This window comes from Rhamphochromis sp. 'chilingali' (genome assembly GCF_963969265.1).
Source record: "Rhamphochromis sp. 'chilingali' genome assembly, chromosome: 20".
NCBI lineage: Eukaryota > Metazoa > Chordata > Actinopteri > Cichliformes > Cichlidae > Rhamphochromis > Rhamphochromis sp. 'chilingali'.
Genome location: NC_137947.1, coordinates 21347964 through 21362320, shown reverse-complemented (window position 1 = coordinate 21362320; position 14357 = coordinate 21347964). Strand labels below are relative to the sequence as shown.

General features: G+C 40.9%; 1 protein-coding gene across 1 annotated transcript; it reads left to right on the top strand.

The window, feature by feature from the left end:
• Positions 1 to 2283: 2283 nt before the first annotated feature.
• On the top strand, positions 2284 to 14187 carry ndnfl (neuron-derived neurotrophic factor, like). The gene is made up of 4 exons (XM_080869789.1): positions 2284 to 2861; positions 5495 to 5728; positions 7381 to 7505; positions 12070 to 14187. The coding sequence occupies exons 2-4, from the start codon at positions 5559 to 5561 to the stop codon at positions 13521 to 13523; spliced, it is 1749 nt and encodes a 582-aa protein (XP_080725915.1). The 5' UTR covers positions 2284 to 2861; positions 5495 to 5558; the 3' UTR covers positions 13524 to 14187.
• The last annotated feature ends 170 nt before the right edge of the window (positions 14188 to 14357 follow it).

Sequence of the window (14357 nt, the reverse complement as noted above, 5' to 3'; positions counted from 1 at the left end):
TTCACCAAAACAGCATAAAAGTTGTTAGAACACAGCTCATACACAATGTTGGAGGGTATGCATTCATTAATCTCTCTAAGGTTAATCACCATCCAACCTTCAAAAGAAGCCGCCATATCGTGCTCTGCCAGATTGCCGACTTTCAAAACTGCAAAGTGGGCCAGCTTATAGAGAACGATACAGAGAGAAAGACTGGTGCCTTTGAAAGAGAGTCCAGTCACTCAAAGGGTCCTTACTTAAAAAAAAAAAAAAAAGGAAGACCAGTTGTGGGCACTGAAGTGATACATTTATTAATAGTGTTCATGTGCCACATTTTTTATTCCACTTTGAAGTGATGTTGGAGGCAAAAAGAGGCAGAAGGAGACAGGGAGGAAGGGAGAGAGCGGGTCTCTCGGATTCTAGCCTGTGGTCACACAATATTCCCTCTGGGTGGAGTGGGTCCCATTCAGAGCGACCTCAATAGCCCTACACTGAAGTACCTATAGTGAGTGAGTGAGAAAAGGCCCCATCAGAAAATGGAAAAAGGGGAGTTAACACACAGCTCTCTCTATTTTCTGATGATATTGATTAAAGAGCTCAGAGAGACCAGGGTGCCATTGTGTGGAGATAAGAAATCTGGGTGGGGTTGGAGAGCCACTGAGTCTACTGAGACCTGCACTTGACCTGTGGGTGGAGGACAAGAAGCCTCCAATATGGTTGTCTCGTACAGCCTACAGAATAAATATGTCTCTGTCTGGGCTTTGAGTTTACTGCATGTACCCATTGCAAAGTGATGAACCTGTTAAACCAACTGTGAAACTAACAAACTAAGAAAGTGCTGAGACCAACAGTCAAAATACAAGTACAAATAGATGACTGATGTCAGCTATTTAAAGCTGGGAACTGATGGGAACGTTTTTCTTTCTTTCTTTTTACTGATTAATGTTTCAGTTGGTATCAATCCACCTCTTCTTTCTGGGAAAATATGATGCCAGAAGCTAAGCAGGAAGAGTACCAAATGGGGCAAAAGGATGGACAAGTTACTGCCTATAAAATATTTCTTCATTAGTAATGCATCAATTTGCAGTTTAAAAGAAAAGAAAACAAGAAAGGGTGTGTTTATTTGTTCATTTGTGTGCCGGTGAGCAATTTTTCAAGGAGAATCAGGCCAGCAGTTTGCCTGCTTCCCATTTTCATGTTCATGCAGACATGCAATAGCATCAGATAATTACATTAATAGTTTTGCAAGGCACTAAAAACACAAGCTTGATTTAGACGTCCATTTAAGTTACCAGCAGACAGAAACTGGCTGCAGCTACCTGCCATTTAAACTAGCAACAAGAATAATAGCAATAACAATCTTAAGTTCCATAAAGTTTAAACCGGCCAGGTTAAAAACAAATCGCTGACAGTGTAGTTGCTTGTTAGGGAAAAAATAGCTACAGAGAGAAATATCGATAAAATTGACCATTTTAACATGAAATTTCACTGCGATTTGCTAACTGCTGGAGCCAGCCTCACCTTCATTTTTCAAACTTGGAGGTTGAATCGTTTCAGATAGGTATATAATAACAATTAGCAACCAAATTAGGCATTTTTTGGTATATATTCTGTGGTTTGATGTGTCCTTTAATCTGATCATTTCCTTTAATTATAAGAAAATGTCACATTAAAATCAGTTTTTGGAATCTGAAGCCTATTAGAATTCTAAAATTTAATGAAACTCCACAAAATAAATATGAAAATAAAGTTTAAAACCTTATCTCTGAGTAGTACAGCATAACAAAGGATATCGTAAAGTAATTCAACCAATGAACCAAGAGCTACTGCAGCTCTTTAAATAATGAAAATATGGCAGAAAGTGCTGAAATGATTTTATTTGCAATCCAAAGTCCCTTTTCACTTTTTTATTTAACATTTGATATAAACATGCACACTAAATATTTGCATAAATCTATTAAGGGACTGATAAGCTGCTCTCCTGTTTAAATATGTTCATTTAGAGGCAGACTAACCACCTGACTGAACAAGCGATAAGGGCACAAAGACAGTGTAACCTCTAACATGCTGTCTGAAATCATCTCCTAATGCAGATGTTATCAGACCAGCCAGAGACTGGCATGTATTGTGAATGCACTTAACTTTTACATCACCTCCCTATTCCTTGACGCTGCTCTTGACAACACATTCTCTCTCTCTCTCTCTCTCGCTCTCTCTCTCTCTCTCTCTCTCTCTCTCTCTCTCACTCTCTCTCTCTTCTCATCACCACCCCCATTCAGCGACCTCACCGTCATCCCCCTCACACTCACCCACTCGCTCCCTCACTCTCAGATTGCACATACAGATATACAAACACACTCAGTCACACATGAGCCTATTTGAATTGCAAGTGAGCTCTGTTCACTACCAGGAGCAGGTAAACAGAAGGAAGAAGTGAAAAGAACGGGAGGAAGGGGGAGAAAAAAGAGTGACAGTGGGTAAACAAGAAGCGAAGAAAGCATACAGGCTTCACTGACCAGATGACATTCACAGAGTATTTAGCAGGACAAGCCTCCACGTGTGAAGGTCTCAGAGAGACGGAGGAAAAGAGTGTGGAGAGTGCCTTGGGAGCCTTGCACCACACCAAGGCACACTGGAGGTGGGACAGCCCTGAAGGAACACCTGAGCTCTGAAGAGACATCTCTTGAAGTAAGGGGTGAGCAGCACCTCATGGGAGACGGAATCAGTGGAACACCCAACAACAACCTGCTGTCGCTCCTCCTCTCCTCGCAACCGACTCTCACCCCCCTTCCTCCTCCTCCTCCTCCATCCTCTCTCCCTCTCTCATTTGATCCCATCCCTCACTCCCTGCACCAGAGAGGGAGAGCGTGCACAGAGAGAAGGTAAGGGGATGCATGCATGCATGTTGTCCTTGCAGAGCATGTGTGTGTGTGTGTGAGTGTGTGTGAGTGCGTCAGCGTTTCAGATTTCAACTGGTTGTGTAAGTCAGCAACTTGCTTCTTTGAATCAGTTGTTGTTTGTGTGTGTGTGTGTGTGTGTGTGTGTGTGTGTGTGTGTGTGTGTGTGTGTGTGTGTGTGTGTGTGTGTGTGTGTGTGTGTGTGTGTGTGTGTGTGGTCTCTGGAGGGTTGTTAATAAAGCTGAGACAGATGTAAAGCACTTTTAGTACGTCTTATGACTGCTTTTGCACGTTTGAAGGTTGGGGTCATCTCTCTTTTCTTTTTGACAACTAGTAGTTTTTTAAATTATTTACAAATACACTAGTGTGACTATGAAGTGGGGCAGTGAACACAGCGAATGAAGAGCCATAAACTAAAGAAAGAGTGTGATACTATATAAAAGTGTGTGAACGACAAGCGGCATGAGAGGTGCAGGCGCAAAAGGAGAGTGAAAGTGAGGAAAACGAGGGAAGGTTTATATATTCAAAAGTACGTGCATCGAGTTAGAAAGTGAACCGTAAAATCCTATCAAGTTGCATGGTAATTGCATGTTACCCTTCCATCATTTCATCAACCCCCACCATGAATCACAGGCCAGTTCTTTGCTCGTAGTAGTTTGGGGGGGACAACGGATCCTGCAGGGACCACCCCATGCCATTTAATCTGTCCCTGCCCACAGATAACAGAAGGCAGATGGTCCTGCCAGAGCCCAGGGAGACAGAAGATAGCTAATACAATGTGCAGACAGATAGCACACAAAACTCAACCTGTCCCCCTGAAACTGAGCCTGCATCAACTTCTAAATAAGGGGAACAAATGAAGTGGAAAAACAGACAGAAAAAGAAAAGCATAAAGAGGAAGAAAAAGATAAACAGAGCCGAGCTCAAGTATCTTTAATTAAAACTCAAGCAGTATCCAGAATAAATGCAGTCAGTTGACAGTTTGGGATAAACATAATGGAAAGAGGAAACTCGTTTAAACAAAAATAACCACAAAAAAAGAGCAGAGAGTGAGCAGGACCATCAAAGTCATGAGCTCCTGTGTATTTATTTATTGAGGGTGGTAGTTAAGTTCACTAAGCTCCCTCTCGCTCTAAGACCCAGCCTTTTCGCCTTATGAAAATTCAATTGGCCATAATTTGCTGAGGAGCCGTATGCATATTTTATCAGCGGGTGCGTTTTGAAGAAACAAGCCCGCCAAGCTTTTTTGTGTCTTCATCTTTATCAAGATTGAATGAGGGGACGTGTGAGAGGGGCTATGAGGTTGTGCAGCCATCTGCTAATATGTGCCACACTGGGCATTTGACATGGGAGCTAAAGTAAACATCAATCAGCTTCATATGTCTGAATGAAGCACAGAGAGAAATCCATTGCGACCTTGTTGCCTGACTAGAATGTTTTTCTCTTTTGATTCTAACCATCTTTTTTCTAGTTTCACTTTCTCCTCTCTCCATCTTCTTCCCTCTAATTACTCTAGGATCCAACATCCTCCTCTTCTCGCTCTCCATTTCCACAGCCCTCCCTTCCTCTCTTCCCTCTCATTTCAATCAGTTTTTCTCCCTCTGCATGTCTCTCAGTTAAAGCTTTATGGGTCGTTCACTCCCCTCTTTCTTTGCAAGGATAATGAGCAGGCGCCTCTGTGTGACTTTGTAGCTGCGCGACGATCTGTGAGTTTGAATCTCGGAGCGTCCCGGGGCCCAAAAGACTCAGATGTACCTTCTGTAGCTGCCTCCGTGGTTCCACTGCTGCTGTCATCTGATCTATGGGGCACAGCACTGACATAATACACCTTGTTAGGGGAAGGCGGGGAGTGTGTTGGCGAAGGCTGTGTGACTTTGAACAAATGTGTTTTCTCAGGAGAGAAAGAAAACAGTGAGACCTGTAATCATCTACTATCACTAAATCACAACCGCATGCACACAGGAGCACGCCCACATATAAATGTACAGATAAAAGGACTGTGAAACACTAACAGAGTGCGAGAGAAATAAAAATAAAAAAAAAACGGGGGAAAAAGACAGAAAGAAAGCCTGAAAAATCTGATACCAGTTCTTCTGGTTTAGGCATTGCATTAATCTATGCTGAATGGATTTGACTGCATCAGAGCACCTCCAGGTGTTGTTTGCACACTCGTCTCTGCATCAGCACGGCATCGTTTTCTCAAGATAAGTCCCCTAATAATCATAATCAAAGATATTTCGAGAACAGACCCATTCAAACCCTCAAACTAAAAATAGAAATGTAGATATAAAGGCAGCGACTTCAGAGTGATATTAGCAACCCACTTCACACTTTGAAAAGTGGTGCGATGGGTGATTTTTTACAGTGAGTGTCAAGCTGTGCTACACACACATCCCAGAGTAATATAGCATGGCAATTTCTTTTCCCTGGTATGAATAATTCTGTCTGAATAGGATAGGATGTTTCTTCATATCAATGAATCATCAGCCGCTACAGCTCTTTAGTGTCTGCCTGAATGGTACAGTAGAAATTTAACTAAGTCTGCGTGTGTGTGTTTGTGTGTGCGTTGCTGATGGGCTCTGATTGATGGTCTTGACCTTTCCACTGTGCATTTTCAGAGCCCGGGAGCCATCCAGGACGTAGGGACGAAGACTAAAAGGCATAAGAGAGTGTGAATCCACTATGGCGCTGTCTTGGTGTCTTGGTGCAGCTTTGGCACTGGTATGTGGATCTTTGTGGCCCCAGGTGCACTCAGGTGTGGCACCTGAGAATGAGGTGCCACTTCGCCCAACTACGTGGTTACCAGAAGGAAAGATCACCTCTGTAACCCTACCTAAAGGACGAACTCGCAGGTAACAGATGGAAAGCATCCATGTGGTTGATAGCTTGTTTCCACTGAGAGCATAGCAAGATTGTTTTCATTATATTTAATGATGTGGTGTCATAAGAGGTGAAAAAGGTGCTCCTATCTTTTAAAAAAATATCCATTTTTCAGCATACTTTATTCTGAATTATCAGTACATTAATATGTGTACCAAATAAACTGTGCCTAATGAATGAAGTGGGTTGAAAGCAGTTTCGAACTAAGCAGAGCAGACTAGGTAATTGCTAAGAAGTGACAGGTGAGTGAATCACCAAACAAAAAAAAAGGCACCAATCACGATTAAGATAAATTGAGATTAGGATTAAAATTAAAATCTATTCAAAAGATTAAAAATATATTCACCCCATGATGACATGAAGCTGAAATAAATCAGCAAGCGCCACATAATGAATTCCTTGTCAAACTATATCATTTCCTTAATGCATACACTTAATATTTTTGTCTAATGATTAGACTTGAAATGAACTTAAAGTACCATTTTAAACAGTCAGGTAATTCATGTGTTTCTAATCCAAACAAGTCCATGATAATCTCAGCACTTGTGTAACAGCTGAATTCACGTGAAACTAGATGCTGTCCCTGCTTGACGTTTTTCCTCATTTGCATTTCATTTAAGACCCACGATTAAAAATGGAGGTCTGCTCAGTGAGGTCGGAAACAGTAACATATCACCACCCATTCCCTATCCACCTTTCGTAAAGACAGAGGCTGATTCCAGCAGCGCTGTAGAGAGAGCAAGAGGAAGTGGAGCCCATTTGGCTTGAACCCTACACAACAGTGCCAGTTGCTTTCTGAAAGCGGGAGCAGAAAATTGCGACATGCATCTCCCCGTGAGCTGCAGTCTGTCCACCAGTGCAGTCAAGCAGGACCACACGGCAAATAATGGAGAGAAAACACTGATTCAGAAATTAATCACTCTATTAAATAATCCACAAAGTGCCCTTGAGAAAGAGTGCTGCACATCTGTTTGGAAACAATCACCATCTGTGCAGAATAATGAATAAACGTGTTTGTGTGGCAGGAAATAATTATGCTGTTAATACATTTTCACATAGCACGACTAAATGTAAAGAAATGTTAAAGACTTCTTCTATTCAGTCGTCTTTGCTAAGCAATAAAGAGTTGAATTGAATTTTAATAGGCCACCACAGAATAAGCGTTAAAATGCCCTTCAACAGCAATTCAACTGCCATATAATATGCAAATCTAACATCCAACATGCAACAGCACAACCATGTCCTTATAGTTTCTATGCTAAGCACGAGCTGAAATGGTTACATCAAGCAGACAGATATCCATCTGAAGCCGTCAGTGCAGCCTTATCATCTGATTCTGAGGTCACCTCTCCTGATCTGCTATCAAATGACTGATCAGCGTGTAGGCAAATGGAAACACAGCAACTGGCAAATGTCTGAAACGGCTGTAACTCGTCAAACTTTAGTAAATGAAATTATAACCGCCCCACCTTATCTAAAAATCATCCAACAAAATGAAAGAATGGGCACCGAACAATATCTTGTCTTCTCGTCCATCACCTTGCAGCTGAACAGAAGCAGGATGCTATCTTTCTGTCATCCCCGGTGAAAAAGCAAGTTGGTTCTCTTTGGTGTTTCTCCACAGGTTATACTTCACGCTGAAAAAGAAAGCTCCGGGGATGTCGGTGACAGTCAGCCCTTGTGACCTTCCCATTGAATGGACCTTGGCTGCTCGCACCCTGAAGGACAAACCCCTCAAAAACCTGCAATGTGAGTGGACAGTAAGACCACAAGCTGCACCTTTTGATACCCACTTAACCTGAAGACCTCACTACATCTGGCTTAGCCAAGGACATTGATTAGAGATTATCATTGCCATATAATATGTAGGGATTTAGTGAAGGGCAAACAGTCTAATCTTACTTAAGCTTCAATGTGTAGATGAGACTTTTAAACCAGATATGTGACCAGAATTAGTAGCATAAGGTAAAAAGGTACATTCTTGCTTTGTGTTTTCATTATTTGTAACTTCAAGGTCATGCTTTTACTGCAACTGTTACACAAATTTATAGGCCAACAAACTGATTTCTGTCAAACAATAATTTCACTGTTGAAGCCTGAGTGTGTTTCCGTGTTATGAAAAGTCCACAAATTTAACAGTCCTACATCTTATCAGCACATTGTACCCATTTGTTGAAGTTCAAAGCACTGTAAAACGCATATATTTTTTTCTAAATGCCACCCAATGTCTTTGACAAGGACAGAGACAGCGAGTGTGATCATATCTGTGTGTCACCTGGTGATAAATTTTATCTGAGGCTTTTCATTTCATAAAACACACACACCAAAAAGCTCTGCCAACTCCCTGTTCAAATATTGAATAAAACAACAAACTAAAACTGCACTCTGTAACAATCTGTTTCTTGCAAACCAAAGCAATTAAATAAACTCAAAGGATTAAATATATTCTGGCACAAAGGCTTAGAATTAAAGACAGGCAATCAGTGCTCAGAGGAAACAGAAGTAATCACATTTCAGTCCTAAAAAGGTAGAGATTTCTGGGAAAGGAAACAGGCCTCAGTGTTTTCCAAGAGTATTTTTCCAGGTTACTTAAACAAGCTTCTCCACATGCTAAAATAACATTATGTTATAAAATGACACATGAATCATTCAGACCCTGAGCTCATGGGTCCCCATTGCCAGCCTGAATAATTCACTTTGATTCGGTAACATTTGGTCTCATTTTTCATCTCTAGGAGACATGAACAGTGAAAACAATTGGTGATTTATTTATTTTTTGTCTGTGTTTATCTGGCAGTAGTGTCATTTAAGTGAAGAGTCTGTACTTCAGAATGAAAACACTTTAGGTGCTGAATGAAAATACTGCCAACCATTTTTGAAGTGGCAATTGACATTTTAGATATATATTTGTTTGTTCATTTACAAGGGGCTTAGGATTTTCTCTGTCAGCGAGGTTCAGTGTGATCAATTGTTATAATGTACAAACATAACGCTTTTGGTTTAATAACATGTACTATATTTTTTTTAAAACAGCGACACCTAAATAGTATAAAAATTGTGTCCACTGCTTACACTTTGGTGAAACATAACATGATTTATTAACCAGTAAATTAAAGTTCTAATTTAGCATTAGCCTACTTCTCAGTAAATCGCTATAGCTAATTTCTTAAATTTCAACTCTTGTGGCATTGCTAAAAACACATTACATTACTACTTTATGGGAAAGCAACTCAAAAACACCAAATAAAGAATTTAATTTTGGTAAACATACTTATTTACATACTGCCAGCAGTAAAAGAGGAAGATAATATGAAACCAGTGGTGATTAGCTTAGCATAGGAGCTAGCCAGGGGGACCTGCTATGAATTGAAATTAACGGGTTAGCGCAATGACTGTTTTCTACAGTCATTGGGTTAGCAAGCTACGTTGAGCTAAAAGTCAAAGCTTTCTGTGTCACTATGGTAACTTACCAAATCACCATGGTAACTTAAGCTGAATACCTTTGGTTTTGAGCAGGTTATGTTCAGATTTTCTGTTTGAAGTCAGCTGGAAGCGCCATGTTTTCATTGATTCTTTTATTCAAAGCATATTTTTAAGTGCAATATAGATTATCTGCAGCAGGAATACATTTTATGTATGCATTTTGTTAAGCTATCCGGTTGTTCAGTGATGACGCGACGAATCCTACTTCCGGGTCTAAAGTAGTCTGCGTTTAATATGGCTTTTGTGTTGTTAACATGTTTAATGTTATGTATTTTCTTCTATTTGATCTCAAAAAGCTCCTAAAACAGTCAGTGATCCCTGTTGACCTCCCTCGGCTTTTATTACCACTAATCATTTATTTAAGCTCAGTCTTTAAAACCTTAGGATGTAACTACAGCCCAGCCTATGCAGCAGTATATGAATGACTAACCTCGTATTGTGGATGGATTATCTCAGTTGTTCTCCTGGCTGAAGTTTGGTCCTTTTACAGCATCCTGCCATGCGATTACATTTGTTTCTGACCACCGAGAACACTCACGGTAACTTTTATCGAGTGGAAAAAAAGTTAGCTTGTTTATATTATGCTAACATAGCTGTGTCGCTAGCGGTCACCTAGCACATCATTATATACCAGCTAGCCCAACTTCAGTAACCCTACAAACGTCACTGCTGTTTAGTTTTCTGTCTTCATTTATGCTGGAAGTGATAGCAGAGCTGTACGTTTTAATTTGTTTCCAAAACCCCGCAGTCAGGACATGCTATATTGTATTTAGATAGAAGCTAGCGAGCTAACTCCCTGCTAACTTCTAACTCCGTTAAATGTCATAAATTCCGTTTTCATGGATGCCTGGATGTTAAACTCAATTGTTACACCTGGTAGAGCAGAACGCTGATCATTTTATTAAAGATGAAAGACTTTAGACAGTTTTTCAACTCTCAGTAATGCCATAGTGATCGTTTGATATGTGGACCTGCAGCGGAGTTTAGACCCAGACACAGCTAGTGACGTCAGACTGAACAACCGGATACCTTACTAAAAACCAAGTCATTAGGTGGTGATACAGAATGTTGTTGTTCTTTTTTTTATTGCCAACTTTCTCTTAATATGCTACTATTTCTGTTTTACACTGCTGGAATTGCAATTACTACAGGATAGATTAGAAAATTAATTAACATGTGTATTACCCAGAATACCCACACAATTAATAAAACGGATTCAATTTGATTTGGCAACAGATTAAAGCGATTTCCATGCCTCTTTTTTTTCCGTTACGGGACAGTAACCTCTAATGTATCACATTTAAAGTTTCAGATATCTAATGTGCAGCTGTGACGTTGTAAACAGCAATATTAAAATAATTAAATTGACTTAAAATGTTTATTTTTAGTGCTCTGTGCATTAAATCTAAGAGTAATTAATTTTCTGCAGTATTAATCTCTTGTCTTATTTGCAAGAAGAAAGGTGAAAAGCGCTGTTGTGTTATGTTTTATCAAGTTGGCTAACACAAAGAAAGCCTGCATGTGTTTCATTCATTTGTAGTAAGAGTCTACCCCTATGACCATGTGGTAAATGGTAAATGGACTTATATAGTTCTTTTCTACTCTAACTGAGCACTCAAAGGGCTTTTTAGTCCAGTCCTCATTTATCCATTTACATAGACATTAATCTATACCTAAGCAACATGTCTCACACTCACACTCTAATGAATGCACTGGGATCATTAGGGTGCCTTTTTGAGGGCCCAAAGTCAGGCACACAGACTGGTGGAGCTGAAAACAAACCACTGACCGTCCAGTTGGTAGACAACCGGTTCTATCTCCTGAGCCACAGCTGCCCCCCATATTATATGCTGTTTATCTAATCTGTACAAAAACAGACTTCTAATAACGTGGTGTTTTTGTGTAATTAATTATGTAATTGCACTAATTGTATGAGTGCACTGACTTCAAGGAGGCTACATTAAGCAAACTCCATACAGAGTGTGGCATGCATCTTATCCAATTCAGAGCATGAAAGTAATAAGCATTTCTTACGCAATGACAGCTTTATTTCTTTAACACTGTAAAGAACCTAATATGAGATAATCCAAACTTTATAAGGTCTCCTTCAGGCATGTTTTGATATATAATCTGAGTTATTGCACTTGTATTTATTGTTGGCCACATTTAATTTGTGCAGATTCTAACATTGATTTATATTGCATATTAAGTTGTGCAATATTATTTTATGACTTTGCAGGATAAAGTTTATTATAACATTAATTGCTTCATTTAGGGCACTTTATAATTTTATGTGTAACATTTAAGTTATTTATTATCACCCCTTGAAAAAACGTTAGCTCCTATCTGCTGGTGTGTATGTCAGGATATAAAGTTCACACTGTTTATTATGGAGAATACTTTTAAGAAAACCTATAACCCACCATTCATCTATAGCTCAGGGAAACTGGAGAACAGTACTGAAACAAGACACCAGGGTTACGCATATAAGAATTATGCTACTTTAGATAATAATGTTTGTCTGAAAATCATGTCTAATTATTCTTCCTGATTTAAAAATCCCAAATCTGAGAATGTACAAATACTACCAGATGTGCAAAAACTACCAGATGCAATTCAAGTCCTGCTTCACTCTAACTAACTCCAACTGTGTGCAGCAAAACATTTATCCTTCACTGAATGAATGTGAAAACAATCTTCTAGTATCAAACTTTGTCATTGTCCAAAGTGATGGTCAAATGCACAAGTGAAGTAAGAATAAGCAAAACATATTCAAGTGTGTCATTGTGATCTATTGTGGCTAGCTTTCTTTTTTCTTCTTTGCTCACAGGGAGTACTAAAAAAAGCATGCCTGAGGTGTGGTGGCGAGGTCCTGGGACGGAGGAGAAAATACACAGCAATACTGGCAATACAGTGGAAAGCTACAGTGGTCCAACCTATCCAAGCGCTTCCATCTACATCCTAAGGCTACGCTCCAAACAGCAGAACACCAGAGCAACAGTGTATCTTCATGAAGGCCTGGGGCCTTCAGGCATCTTCCCTCTGCTCCCAGCTGACCCGCAAGTTCACACATTAGGTGTAGGCATGACCAGCGTCACCCTCAGCTGGGCACCCAGTGCCTCCATAACGAGCCTCCCACATACACAGACCAGTTATGAATACTGTGTCCTTGTCAACTCACAGGAAAACTACCCCAGCCTTTGTGCTGCACAGAAGAGTATGAGGAAAGAGAAAGACCAAAAACAAGAAAAGAAGGACAGACGGAGCAGGGTGACGGTCTGGCCCATTTTGAAAGAGTGGTGGTGGCAGCAGTGGGACACTTATCCTGAAAGTCCTCAAAGTCCACCAGCTTCCCTCACTGATGAGTATGAAGACCTCCAATGTGTGTGTCAGGGGACAGAAAGTGTTTGCACTGTCTCAGAGCTCCTGCCTGAGACCCAGTATTACTTTGATGTCTTTGTGGTCGACAGGCTGAATGGGACCAGCATGGCATACAAGGGGACACTTGCTCGGACACATGAGGAGGCTCGACCTGCTATTACCGCCCTTAGAGAAGGAGAGCTGAGGTGGGTGACTTTCCAAGACAGAGGCTTCAGCTCGGAGCAGTTCTTCAGTTTCCGTCCTCGGGGTTGGCAACAGAGTGGCCTCCTCACCTTGCAGAGCTGTGGGGAAGGTGAAAAGGTCAAGGTGACTGTATCTAGTAAAGGTCAGGTCTTGACCTCTCAGGCTGCTGGGCGAGAATTAGCGCACATATGGCTCCAGGGAAGTACTTCCTATCTCATCCACCTGGAGAGAGAAGGAACCGCCATGGACCACACCTCTGCTGTTACAGACCCATCGCTACCAGAAGGTCTGACAGCTTCAGTCAAAATGCAGACCTCATCAGCTTACCACCGCAGAGGAGTCCCATCTCTGCCCTCCACCTTACAGATAAAATCCTTCAACCGATTGCGTGGTTGCAGTAGTGTCACCCTAGCATGGATGGGAACAGAAGAAAGAAGCCTTTACTGTGTGTACCGCAGAAAGCTTGGAAGCCATGAAGCAGAAGCTGGCGGAGCATCAGCTCTAACTGCACCCTGTCTGGGGCCAGAGTCCCGCTCTGACACCGAGAGAGTTCTCTGCAAGTATTTCCAAGAGCTGAATCCTCGGCGGGCCGTCACTACAGCTGTGATTGGGGGCCTGGAGCCAGGAATGGCCTATGTGTTTGATGTCTATCTAATGAGACGCTGGGGGATCCCTATCAAGTACACCGGCAAGATTGTGAAGACTAGAAAGGAATGCTGAGCTGCTGCCCCCTACAGGAGGTTTTTAAACTGTCCCAGTTAAGGGACAAATGCATCAGCCATGGGCATGCTATAAAGACTGTCCAAGAGAACGAAGCCATTTGACTGTTGTAGAGAGACTGTTACCATAACAAGGAAATATTCCCTCTGGAGGAGCAATGGTTACATTCAAGATCTCCACTTACAAGATCTGTGCAAGTGGATAGAAAGCATATGAGAAGGATCTGCACACCAGCAAAAGTTCATAACATTTACAATACAGTTCCTGTGCTTTTGTCATTTTTTCCATTGTTGATCATAATAATAATGTGTCAGTTGTCCAAGTGCTTATTTTGTGTCAGAATACAAAGAACGGATGAGGTTTGTGATGACAAAAGTCAAGACAAAAACAACAACAGAGACTGTGCCAAATATGCAACAGAAGCAGATGGGGCAATAATTAGATCACATCTGAGACGCGGGGGTTGTAGTATATATCTCCAGTGCTGCATATTGTACAGGCTTATAAACACAGATGGGTGCAATCTACAGATGCTAAGTTCAAAGTCAGTGTGTATCTTTGTGTTCTGCTTTCGCATGAAGCAGTGAAAATACTTAGTGACTTGCCTCATTGTCTTTGATGTATTCTTGTGCTGCTTCAAACTCATTAATAAATACTTGGGTATCCATATGGTTCTGCCTGACTGATGCATGTATTTGCACTATTTTGTGAAATTCTAAATTTAACGCTTCAGCTTTTATCATGAGAAATTAAGTCTGTTGGGTTGCTCAAGGCCACACTAATCTGTGGCATTTAATTAAGGGGAGATTTATGATTTATTTTGGTTAATAGATT